The following is a 13,605-nucleotide window of genomic DNA, read 5'->3' on the forward strand; positions in this document are numbered from 1 at the left end:
AAAACTTATGTATTCGGGGATCATTTCTCAAATGATCGCCCACATGTTTAAAACTTTCATTTATATATGAAAGGTTTGGTCGTTAGGAAATAAGAATGCAATATTTTATAAAATACATCATATAGAGGTTAAATACCTTGCTATTGAGATCAATGAATAACGTACCTCGTTATAGTAATATGGACGGGTCTTTTCATATAGTCTGTGTTTCTTGTGGAGGATATCTTCTGCTAAAGCCTCCCAGTTCGCTTCCCAGAGGTTGAGTGGTTTAGTAACATTGCAAAAAAGTAAAATTGTGACAAAAAAATCCCGCAGCTGTGCACCAGATGTCCATAATCTAGCCTCAGTTATGGCTTCTGTCCACTCTCTATCATCATTGATCAACCCAAATGCGAAACACGCATCTTTAAATGTGGGGTGTAAAGTTCCGTCGACTGTACGTATTTATTCATATGTTTGCGGGCCTTTCACTTTATTTAACAACAACCTGAGATAGTAATGTTCGCCCGATGCTGGGTGTGAGTAGACGATGCGTCCAATGCTACTTCTCTGTTTTTGTCGTGTCCATGTTCTTACGTCTTGATGCCAAACATAATGCTTAGGGATTTATGCATAAGTTAGGCTTCGAGCAGCGGGGTCTCATTTGTTAAGTTCAAACCACTCGGTGAACATGGTTTCTTTGATACTCTCCCTATGCAACAGTGCAGGGAGATTCTGTAAATCACGTAATGTGATTGTATGGTGATTTGGTAGATGATATGATAGCTTTATGACAGATGGTTTAGAGAAGTGAATGTCGAATGAAAACATTCTCCAAACAACTTCATACGTAGATAGATACCGACAGTCCAAATAATTTTTGATTTCATCAACTTCAGTAACCATTTCTGCAGCGGAGCCGTTAACCGGGGCAAGATTTTCTTGAATCACTATAGTTTCTCGATCAGGCCCTTTGTTTAAGTATTTAAATAAGTACTTAATGGCCCGAGATCGATTACACCACTCCACATTTATATGTGCATTGTATTTGAGAAGGAGATACCTATTGTAAGGCACAACAAAACTGTTGTCAAGTGTGCCCTTTCCTTTACTGACTTTTATTCCATTGTTTCGCCGATGATAGTTTGCATATCCATCTTCATCTATTGTTGTTTCTGCGTTATAGGGTTTCGGAAAATGCTTAGAGCACTTTTTATCAATAATGCAATGTGCGTCCAGGATATTCCCACCGCACGAGCCATGTAGCATGTATTCAGTAACATCTTTGTAGGCAGCTGGATCCTGTGTTTTAGATGGTATTTCAGCGGAGATGATATCATCGATCTCTTCCGGGGTCTTACATTTATAGTCCGGTGTAAGCCAAAATAACATATGTACATGTGGCAAGCCGCGCTTTTGAAATTCAATTATATAGATGCCTGCAAAATAAGGTGAATAATGGTTAGTTTACGGGTGTGAAATGCAACACCTGTATTGTAACGTGCTTCAATTAGTTAAGTAGTAACGTGACAAATTAACATTAAAAATGGTGGTGGCTACAGTGCCCGGACAGTCACTATTTAGACGGAGTTACTATATACACACTTTTCAGTTAGTGAATAAAGGGACGGCGTCTAAAGTAAAAGAAGTTATGACTAAGAAATAAGATGAATAAAACTACTGTTGCGTGTTTCTAAAAGACGTAGGATGTAATACATGCTTCACATGTGCCAAAGACGTGAGCTTTCATGATATCAGCCATCATGGCATCTAGCTTTTGTTTGAACAATCTTGCAACAATTTTCGGCCTATCTGTTGCCCGATGACCTTCAATATAAGAAAGCATCCCTTCAATTTCGGGCCATTTGGGGTTTGACGTGAAGCTGATGAACAAATTAGGATTATCAGATTCTCGGCATAGACCCATTGCATCCTGGTAGCTCTGCACCATATAGCGTGGGCGGCCTGTATGCTAGGATGGGAGAATTATCCGCTTTCTAATTGCGGTAGCTCTGGTGTTGCCTCGGGTGACAGCGTCACACACGTTATTGTATAGATCGATGTAGAGCTCATTCTAGTGATTCCTTAGCCACTTAAGTCTCTGTTCTTCTACGGCTTTGTAAGCGTCCACTAAATATTGTTGGAATAACCTTCCGCCTCTAAGTATAGTTGTGCCTTCATTTTCACGTTGTTGAATCCGATAACAATAGAATTCTCGCATGGTGACATAACCTCTGTTAAATTTTCCTTCTACCACTATTACTATGATATGGTATTTCTTGGTGATATCCCGTTTCTCCGTAGGGAAATAGTAGAGGATATTGCAACGCCATGTATAGTTGGTGAAGTTCTGAGATTCTCTTCGGGGGCGAATTTTTTTTTTTGGACAATAATATCCCGAGCAGTTGTGCACTGGCCAAAGTCACTCATTATCAATGCTGCGACCTCAGCCACATTAGGGGCATTATACTGGCATGTATTTGTGGCCTTAGCAATCAAACGCAGCTCAAAGTTTGAAGTCGTGTTGTTAGTAGCCCAATCTCGGGCCATGCGAAAGGCCTGTGCGACTGAATTCATTTAACATATTAATGAGATTGTTGGTGATGTTTTCATCTAAGGGCTGACTTGATGCAGTCCCCATGAAAGCAGACATACAGTTTCTGGCTTCATTATGTGTGTCGTAAAAGTATAGTTGTGCATACCTTGGAGGGGCCCCTTCCTCTGGTAATAGCGACCCAATTTTATGGTATGTTTGGCCACTAATCCAAAATGTATAAGATCCGCGGCCACGGTGAATCGAGTGGTCAATTCTATCCCCGAAATATGTGAATGAAAACATACTGTTGTAGACCCTGATCTGTTCTCTGAATCTGGCCGTTGAGTGGTCACTATAGTTGAGCAATGTTTTCAAGACCAGAGGAGGGTCTTTAAGCTTTGGTATAAGAACTTTTCCATTCTGGCAACAGAGGGAGAAGGTTGGTTTGGTGGTTTTTTTTTTTTTGGTTTGTTACTTCTTTCCTCATACCACATTGTTGAATGGCAAAACATGCACGTGTAGGAAGGGGATCCGTGGTTATGGTAAGATACGGGTGAACCTGAAAAAGTAGGTAATATAGTTAGTATCTATCTATGGCTAGATGTATATGGAATATTCACAATATTAGTGGTTGACCGGCGGTTCAAAAGGTCAACAAACAACCTGAAGAATTCGAGGCCTTTTTTGTAATGGTCCTTCTAGGCTGCTGCAAACTTGCCCGACTCATACCTGTGTATATTAAAATAACCTCAGAAAAAGTGGGAGTGAACCTTGACGAATAGATACCGCTTAAGATGGGATAAACTTGTTGTGGTGCTCGGTTGCCTTTGACCATCTGATGTGTTAACTGGGCCTCCTGAAATACGTAACTTGTGAGATGTGTTGATAATGAACATAGCTAACAAATGCACACAGGTGTACATAAAGAGTTAGTGAAAACTTGAAACTATGAGTTTGGTAAAGAAAATTGCTATGCACTTACTGAAATTTGACCCCATAACGGGTCCTACGAATTTCAGGCCAATAAACTGCTGTAGCTAACCATAGATTGGTGTGGTGATTGATTCTATCTTTATTGATTGGAGCAGCGGTTCTGGAAACAGTACGAACTCTTCTTCTGCACTTGCCTCCCCTACAGAAAAAGGGATATGGTTAGAAAGGTTTCGGTATTAATACCAAAACAGATCTAACATAAGCTACTTTTTTAATTAGTTTGAAATTACCTCCTTTCAGCTCCCAAGTGTCAGTTAACTTGAGAGCACATAATGTTTGTGTTTTCCCAAATGGGGTTGTTGTTTTTGAGGAGCAAATTGATAGACCATTATTTGTGTTGCTCGATATTGCCAAATTTAGCCATGGTCCTGTGAATTAGACGGGAGAAAGGGTCACATGTATATTTATAACACAAATAATTTGCTGCAACATCAGAGTGGTGTATAACAGGCCTGGCCAATTGTCTCGGTGGGTGAATGTATTTGCAGTTGCTGCCATTTGAGATGTTTGAATATGATGGTGGAGAAAATAGGTTCATATAGAGATGTAAATGAATGTATGTAGAGGCTTTTCCCATTCCTAAGTCATTTCATTTTTCTGCAAACATTGAATAGTAATTGGGTTAGGCATAAAGTCATAATAATTACCATGCAGAGAATGATTGGTCTCTCCACATCCATGTAGGTTAATTGTCTCCCAACCTGTTAGGGGACATTAAAGTGAATATGATGTTAATAACACAGCCATCTAATCTGGTGAAATATATTATTAATATATTAAAAAACAGTTTACCAATGAAGATGGGCTGCATGACATAAGACATCGCAGGCGTAAATGAACAGGTCAATTATATAGGTAGTGTTTGATACTGGAACTAATAATGGGCCAGCATCTAACGGTAAACTTGAGTGATGATACCTGGAACATGGCCATCAACTACGGGAAGTGTTTGAAGGGGCAAAACTGAAGCCTGCTTCCTTGTAAGTCAAAATGGGGCAGCAGTGGTTTCTACCACACCTCACCAATGGGTGCACACTAACAGGGAAAACTTATTGTTTCCGCCTTATACCGCACAACACAAGAATATTAAACCGACTTAGAACCAACATACGAAAACTGTACCTGTATATCGGTTGTGAGGAGAAGGTCAAATTTTCAAACGAAAGGGTCTAATATTTGTTGGTTGGTCAACCAATCAGGTGAGTTGTATAACACAGATTAACAACCATGGTAGAATGAGATTTAATTAAAGTGAGTGCAAACAACGCGATATCACAAAAACCATAACTTTATTAAAAATCCAAAAACCATAAACCTTAAGTTTTTAGCCCATAGCATAAGGCGAAACAGGAAAACCAACAAAACAAAAAGTGTTCGTTTAAAATGACAAATAACATAAGGATAACTCAGTAGGTGGAGCTATTTATTTAAATACGCAGATCCTTTTCATGCGTTGCTCAGTCCAGCCCTATCCATCTCGTTAACTGCAACAGCAGGCGTGTCATCTTTCGAATCAGAGGTTGTAACAATAAACCTGCAGTGTATGACAATGATTTATATCAGAATGGAAGTCGGCCGGGTAAACATTAAGTTATATGCACATGAATAAACGTAAGTGCATGTATCAAATGTTGAGCCAACTTAGAACTTACTTGCGAGGTTAGGCCGTTCCAATTCCTTTGCAGGAGTAGGATTTCAGTTGATCTCTTAACCCCTTTTGGAGTTGTAGCTGACGGAATAGTTGAGGCAGCACCTGCTTTAGCAGCTGGAGAAAACGTACCTGGATCCATATTCTCGGACAGCAACGGTACGGAGTCTTTTTCGTCTGAGTAAACTTTTATGCAATTAAAACTTTCATATGTTCCATGTTCATAGTAAGAGTTGATCTTCAAAAGCAGCACTTGGGTTGTATTAAGCAGATTGGCAAGTGGATTAGGTAAAATGGTGGTGCAGGTTGCCTGTAAGTATGTGTGCACGCAGAAATGTTATTAAATGACACACACATGTTATGTGTTCCTGTTGCTATGTTATTAACTGACAAATGGATGATATGCCCGAAAAAATGTTACCGAATCTTGTGCATCCAACATGGATTGAGCGGTTGTCCCAGCCAACTGCTCAGCTATTTCATTAAACATGACCACAACAGTTTCAGCGGTCGAATCCCTGGCATCAAACTGAATGCGGAACCTGCGAGCCGGTTAGTGGACCAGGTGTTAGGCAGTGTACTATGTTAACAAAAACAGCCTTTAATTTCATAGTATGACAGCTATAATGCAAAAATGGACAGTAACAACCTTGTAAGTGGCTCAGGCACCTTTTTGTCACACGATTCACACCAAAAGCCCCAGTTTTGTCTCGAAATGCTCTTCTTGGCCTTGAAAATACTACATCTATTGTAATACCAGCCGTTTTTCATTCGTACGTTGGTGAGTTCCACAGTGCACTTGAACACATCGGCCTAATAGTTTTCGCAGTAAGTGGGTTTTCCATAAATTATACATTATTAGGAGTTGTCCATACATACCACATAGCTAATGTACATATACTTACAACATTGTTTTTGCCTATGCGGGCCAGTGCCAGGAGGTCAGCGATGGAACCTTCTTTTGGCTCCGGAGTTGCCGTTGAAGAGCCAATTCTCCCATGTCATCAGCAAATTCCATGTCGCTGCAATGCAAGGAATCATGACTTGTGAGGAGGCTGCAAGATGCACCATTTACTTTATAAGACCGAATGGCAAGGAAACACAAACCTAATTTTCTTGATAAAATCATCCAGAGTCGGTATCTGAGTGTCGTCAATTATCAAAGTGGCTGATGTGCTTGAGGGAGATGTCCCGCCTGCAGATGTAATGGGCCAACAGTTAGAAAAGTAGGGTGTGACAACGGGGACACATAGGAGAAGAGTAATTAGGCATACCATAGTAGTCCCTTCTAATAGAAACTGACGATAAAATGATGCTATATTGCGCAGGAGCAGCGGGCTTCCTAGCAAGGAAAGAGTCGCCCAATTCCCCCACAGTGTGACCCGCACCCTCCGACGCCTTGAACGAAAACAAAAAAATAACCCTCGGTTAGAATAAAACAGTGGGGCAAATCATGTGAGGAGAGTATTAGGAGTCAAAGTCAACAACCAACCTCTCATTCACCAGCTCAAATTCAAGTGTCGTGGAGCCGCCTTTTTGGGGAGTTACTGACCCAAAATTTAGAACACACCCCACAATATAAATACGCAAAAAACAATTTACAGGTGTAGTTGACAACAGGTGTACCTATTAAGTATTTTCCACCATTTGGTTCCAAGTCTTCAAATGATATGCCGGTGTACGGGTGACCGACAAACCCTTCATGCTCATCACTTGATATTTTCTTGAGGAAGGTAGAGCCCTGCAACTGAATAAGTACCTTGTTATCCCTCAGCAGGCGGTAGTCGTCCTTATTGGGGATCACCTCGAATTTGTTGAGCAAGTAAACTGATCCTTCTTTTAACCTTGAGATAAAATAGTGAGCTACAGTGTTCCTGGCAGTTAGCTGAATCACATTACCCTGAAAAAGAGGTCAAACATGTTATCATTGTACATAGATTCTTTATATATATGTTTGTCTAGTCATATGTGTACCTAAACATATACAAACACTCATATGTGTATCTAAACATATACAAACACACAACACATTCACTCTAATGTAAATTTTTTGAAATTCTTTTTATATATGCAACCCTACCTACATGAATACAGAGACATACACAAACACCAGACCACATATATAGATATACGCAGAATATGTAAACTATGTTTACACATATTAATCGTAGTATAAATATGACCAAAGTGTTGTTAATAAACATAAATAGGAATAGAGAAGACATATATGTATATAAATGGTTGTAGGCACACAAACACATAGTTATATGTGCCCAAATAAGCCTTTAACAGCAGATTTTGAACTTCCATTGATTTATCCATGTTCTATATCAATATATTGAAACAAAATATGTATATAAATGGTTGTAGGCACACAAACACATATTTATATGTACCCAAATAAGCCTTTAACAGTAGATTTTGAACTTCCATTCATTTATCCATCTTCTATATCAATATATTGAAACAGAAGGTTACATTTATATACACATATATAAACACACACACACACACATACATATATATATATATATATATATATATATATATATATATATATATATATATATATATATATTGAATTCTAAACAACATAAATGGATACAATGAGGCATGTATATGAAGAACATGTACACAAATAAACTTTATATCTGTAAACATGGTTTGTTGTTTGAAAATAACAACTAATACATATATAACTATCAAACCTGCTCATTCGAAGCAATGAAGTCAGTACTAAGGTATTTCCCATATTTTGTATGCGTATCCCACGTGCGGCATATCATGATTCTTACCTCCGCCTCCTTACCAACCTGTAGCTCATGAAGGTATGAATAAGTTCTTTCGTTAGCTTGGACAGTGTGGTTTTGAGTTGCAAGTGCCATTGTAATATGTGTTCTTGGTAGTAATGCGTAATAACATGGGTGAGCCTACCAATTTATAGCCTTCTACCATACATGTAGACTGCCATTCTGAGGGAATATTAAAGGGGTGACTAATCGAATTCCACAGATTAATTATAATAAGTTTTAAACAACAATTTAATGTATATTATCTGTATTTATTGTAAATTAATTATGCCAATTAATTAACAATTAACAAATCCATGAATTAAATGTCTTACGTGGAAAAATTGACACCGGATTTTGGAGTCGTCACCGACGGCTAGGAACAAATTGGGGAAATAGACGGCGAATGACCTATAATTGGAGAGAACTCGGGGGCAGACGATGCACCCCAACTCTTCTGGTGTCAATCAATGGAAGTTTCCTTCAATCTCCTCTGGTTAATCAGACATGCAGAGGAATTTTAGAGGTGTTGGTGGTGTTGTCGGCTATACAGGGTTGGAAGAGAAGGGATCCCTTTGAATTTTAGGGTCGTACACACATAAGTACTGTTAAATTAAAGATATCTAATATAGTAAAATAATAAAATTAAGAACTTTTATTAAATTATTAAATTAATATAGTCATTTTTGTATAAGGTAGGGTTAAAATGGTCATTGTATGTATTATTAAGAGTAACAATTAGGTGCAAAGGCCTCATTTATGGAGATGGGAGTCAAGATTTATATGTATATATAGATAATATTAGAACTTTTAATGTTTGAATGATATTTTATTTTTAACTTAGAGATGTATATTTAAATACGAAAATGCACATGGCTGGATTCAATCTCTTTAAATGTAGTCCTAACCACATATATTTAAAGTTGACTGGTGAATATACAGAGAAAAAAATTTAGTTGGTTATGCAATAAATGAATTATAGTACATGATTCTGAATCTAAATTTGTTAGATTAGATACATATAGCAATTTCATTAGCTTGCTTGTAACGATGTATTCCGGTAAGTGAGGTCCTTATCTGGAGACATATTCTGCCTTCTACTCATCCGTCTTTTTGTATATGGTGTGAAAAAAGTATCGAAACTACCGAGCATCTTCTTCTTCATTGCCCGTGGACCTTCAAATTTGGTCCGCTCTTTTTCTATGGTGGAATATTAATTGGGTTATTCCGGGTTCTTTGTTGCGTTTTTCGACCGATTGGTACTATGGTATGGGCATCGAGGATAGGAAATTTTGGAGGCTCATCGGGCCGCTACTATTTGGGCCATTTGGTTAGCCCGCAACGATTTTATTTGCAATGGAAATTACTCATGTTGGTCCTCTATTGTTAGACAAATCAAGCTCAAAGTGTTCTGGCCACTACGTTCAAGCTTTATTATAGTCATCAATCTTATGTATGGGATTCAAATCATGGACTCTTATGTCATTCGGTTTAAATCCCTTGTTGTAGGATTTTGTTTCCTTATGGTTCTGCTTTTTGTAACTCTGTGTAACTTGTGTAGTTTAATTTATCATTTTGATGGAAAAAAAACTACTTTATATTCAATAAAATTCTTCTTTCGCTGAAAAAATAAATAAATAAATAAATAAACATATAGCAATATTCGTAAAATTTGACACCAACATGTAAATTTTATGTCCCTACCTCGAATACTAAATTCGCCACTATTTGTCAACATATATCAATCAAAATAACATTACGTGAATATATTTTATATGATTCAGTACTTTATGATTCATGCCACCCGATGGAAGATGTTAGTACATTTTATTTAACTCCATCGTTCATATCACGTCTGTAAGTTTATTTCAGTCATTAGATCTTAACAATCATGTAAATGGACATTGGACATTTAGTTTTTGTTTATTTACATTATTCTTGATTGATTATGTTTGCTATATGTTTATATAATCGTAAACCTTTCACAAATAAAACGTAAATATATTAAACATTTCTTATATTAGACATAGACATAGTCATAGTCATTCGCACGAATGTCAGAGACATTCACATGAATGAAAGACTCATTCACACGATAGAGTTCAGTCGATGTAAGAATTTGTCAGACTTGTCATTCGTATGAAAAGTTTTTCGTATGAATGTCTAACATTCGCACGATGGAGAGCTGACCGACTATAAATAAGGATTACGGATTCCATTTACATGATACAGATTATTGCAAACCTTAGCCGTTTTCTAGCTATTCCAATCCATCCTAAGTAATCTCAATACGAATAACAACTCTAGGAATCGTTCTAATCAATTCATAGTTGAGTAGGTTTGATTATACGATCTCGTCGGATAAAAGTTTATTCGATTCGTAACTCATTTCAGTGAATTCTACCCATTAGATCGAGTATACCTTTGTTTCTAAAATCTTATAGGCATTAGAGAAAAAGGCCTACTATACATGGCTACCAGGCCATATTTCATTATACAATGTAAGTTTTTTTTTGCCGTTAAAAAAAACAAAAAAAAATAAAAAAAAAAACTAAATGTTATGAAAGTCAAATATGTCTGCCAATTTTGTGGCTATAAATTTTCCACCGAATTGCACAGTAACTTATATTGTACTATAAATATATGAAGATGTAGTTTGCAGAAGATGCACCTTTGAATATATATTTTCATATACATATACTCTCTCTCTCTCTCTTCTTTCTATTATTCTCTAATTAGAGACTACATTAATTAAGGTAGTTATAAACTCCTAAATCACAACACGTTATCAGCACGAAGTGTTCCATATAATCAAGGTTTATCTAAGCAAGCACAAGTCACTAATCAAGGTAAGAAATTCTTTAACGATATCTTCTATAATTTATTAGTAAGGTAAATATTATTATCATCATAAGTAAAAGTATATTTCTGTAATCTAACTTTTATTAACTTCACTAACATTTATATTTATGTTATTTAAGTTATATATGGTCGGTTATACCGCATGAATTATATTTCTGTAATCTAACTTTTATTAACTTAACTAACATTTATATTTATGTTATTTAAGTTATATATGGTCGGTTATACCGTCTGAATTATATTTATGTAATCTAACTTTATTAAGTTTACTAACATTTATATTTATGTTATTTAAGTTATATATGGTCGGTTATACCGTCTGAATTATATTTCTGTAATCTAACTCTTATTAACTTCACTAACATTTATATTTATGTTATCTAACATTCATGATTACTTATGCAATTAATCATTATTTATTTCATGCATACTAATGTTTATTCTTAAAATTTATTATTTATGCATAATATGTTTATTCTCTTAATCTTCGTATTTATACTAAACGTATTTATACTAAACGTATTTATACTAAATGTATTTATAGTAATCGTATTTGTACTAATAAAATTCTTTTATTAAAATTATTATTAATACAACGAGTACATAACAGTCGTTAACGTCAACTAACGACGTTAGAACGGTCATATATACATAACGGTTGTTAATGTCAACTGACGACGTTACAACGACTATATTTTTCAAATATAAAATAAACATCTCCGTTTTCACATTTTCACAAATCAATCTTCATTTTCTCAGATTACTACTCTCAAAAAGTTTTTTTGTAAAGATGATTCACACAAGGATGATTTTTCCTATTGTATTGGTCATACTAACTATCATCATTGTTGCTAATATACCACCGGGTGAACCTATATTCTATCTTGCTCTTGTGGTTTTATTATTTGTAATCATGCTATTATTCTGTTGTTTGCTACTTATGAATTTAAAATGATTCTAATTTCATTTTATTATTTGTCTATAAATAGAAGTTGATTATGATTATGATATATGTTGTTCATCTTTTTGATAATAGAAAATGTCGAATTTGAAAAGGCTTAAATTTGCTCCTTTAGAATCAAGTGGGAACAACTACTTAACATGGGTTATGAATGTAGAAAAATATCTCAAATCAATCGGTATTTTAGAAACCCTGAATGAAAATAATAATTGTTCCGAACAAGAGAAAGCAATAGCAAGTATTTTTCTTAGCAAACATATTGATGAGTCCTTAGAATCTACATATTATATGATCGAAGATCCAAGTGTATTATGGAAAATACTCAAAGATAGATACGATATTAATTATCAAGAAATAACGGTGATCCATGAAAGAATAAAATTAAAGATGTTAGTAGACGCTCTTATAAGAATCCCGGAGATTCTTATTAATGATCAGGTAACGTGGATCATCAGTCTAGTATTTCTTGAATACATGAACATCTTGTTTATCTCTAAAAATAAGTCCCAAAAGAAAAGAAAACGAGAGTGAATCTGTTAAAAAATCTTGATTAAATAAACCCTGAGCTACCTTGAGACTTGAATGGTTTGAATTTTCTAAGATGACTAGCTTGTTATGTATCACTCATAAATAAATGGTTTTAGACCATAACGCATATGTTTATTAAGAGTTGTGTTTTATGTACTTCATATTGTAACTTGTTTGTAGGTAATATAATTTGATTATCTTGCTGAAATATAACTCATTATTTGCTTATCTTATTTGAAGTTTTAGTATGAATCCTGCTGAAATACAACATCAATTAAATGGTAAAGACCTATGTATTGCAGATAGTGGTAACATACACACTATGATCAAATCTAAGAAATATTTCATTGATTTAAATCAAATGAAGGAATTATAAATACTATATCAGGTCTTGCAAACTTGATATAAGGAACGGAAAAGGCAAAAATTCATATTACCAAATGGTACGAGTTTTCTGATAAACAATGCTTTATTTTCTCCCAAATCAAAGAGAAATTTGTTAAGTTTCTCTGATATATATCATAATGGATATGATTATCAGTCAATGATAACCGGAAATGAGAAATACCTATGTAGCACCGAAAAACGTATATGATGAAAAGCGCGGTGCATATGATTAAAAGCGCATATGATAAAAAGCGCATATGATGAAAAGCGCAGCGCATATGATTAAAAGCGCATATGATAAAAAGCGCATATGATGAAAAGCGCATCGCATATGATTAAAAGCGCAGTACATATGATGAAAAGCGCAGCGCATATGGTGAAAAGGATATATGATGAAAAGCACATATGGTGATTAATGAAAAGAATATTGAGAAAGAATCACCAATGTTTCTTGAAAGAATTCAAGGTTATATATATGGACCAATACATCCATCATGTGGACCATTTTGATATTTCATGATTCTAATAGACGCATCTAGCGGATGGTCTCATGTTTGTGTGTTATCAAGCCGTAATATGGCATTTGCAAAGTTTCTTGCACAAATTATTAAATTGAGAACACATTATTCTGATTACACCATTAAAAGGATGAGACTTGATAATGCTGGTGAGTTAACATCTCAAGCATTTAATGATAATTATATGTCTACAGGGATTGTTGTTGAACATTCAGTTGCTCATGTGCATACACAAAATTGGTTTAGCTGAATCAATAGATAAACGCTTGCAGCTAATAACTAGACAATTGGTAATGAGTATAAAACTCTCAATATTTATATGGGGACATGTAAATTTACATGATGCGACATTAATTCGCATTAAACCAAGTGCAAGTCATAAATATTCTCCATTACCAACTTAA

General features: G+C 35.4%; 1 protein-coding gene across 1 annotated transcript; it reads right to left on the bottom strand.

Moving 5' to 3' along the window:
- Nucleotides 1-4,954: 4,954 nt before the first annotated feature.
- LOC139902008 (uncharacterized) lies at nucleotides 4,955-8,041 on the bottom strand. Its single transcript, XM_071884666.1, has 9 exons — nucleotides 7,865-8,041; nucleotides 6,709-7,056; nucleotides 6,431-6,554; nucleotides 6,264-6,351; nucleotides 6,112-6,211; nucleotides 5,806-5,969; nucleotides 5,578-5,698; nucleotides 5,150-5,466; nucleotides 4,955-5,042 (listed from the first exon to the last, which is right to left on the bottom strand). The coding sequence occupies exons 1-9, from the start codon at nucleotides 8,039-8,041 to the stop codon at nucleotides 4,955-4,957; spliced, it is 1,527 nt and encodes a 508-aa protein (XP_071740767.1).
- Between the last annotated feature and the right edge of the window lie 5,564 nt (nucleotides 8,042-13,605).

Source organism: Rutidosis leptorrhynchoides, chromosome 3, assembly GCF_046630445.1.
Source record: "Rutidosis leptorrhynchoides isolate AG116_Rl617_1_P2 chromosome 3, CSIRO_AGI_Rlap_v1, whole genome shotgun sequence".
Classification (NCBI taxonomy): Eukaryota; Viridiplantae; Streptophyta; class Magnoliopsida; order Asterales; family Asteraceae; genus Rutidosis; species Rutidosis leptorrhynchoides.

Coding starts and splice junctions, on each gene's coding strand:
- LOC139902008 (XM_071884666.1), bottom strand. CDS start 8,041: ATGGCACTTGCAACTCAAAACCACACTGTCCAAGCTAACGAAAGAACT. Junction 6,555..6,708: donor GGGTGTGTTCTAAATTTTGG/GTCAGTAACTCC, acceptor TTTTCGTTCAAG/GCGTCGGAGGGTGCGGGTCA. Junction 5,043..5,149: donor ACCTCGCAAGTAAGTTCTAA/GTTGGCTCAACA, acceptor CATACACTGCAG/GTTTATTGTTACAACCTCTG.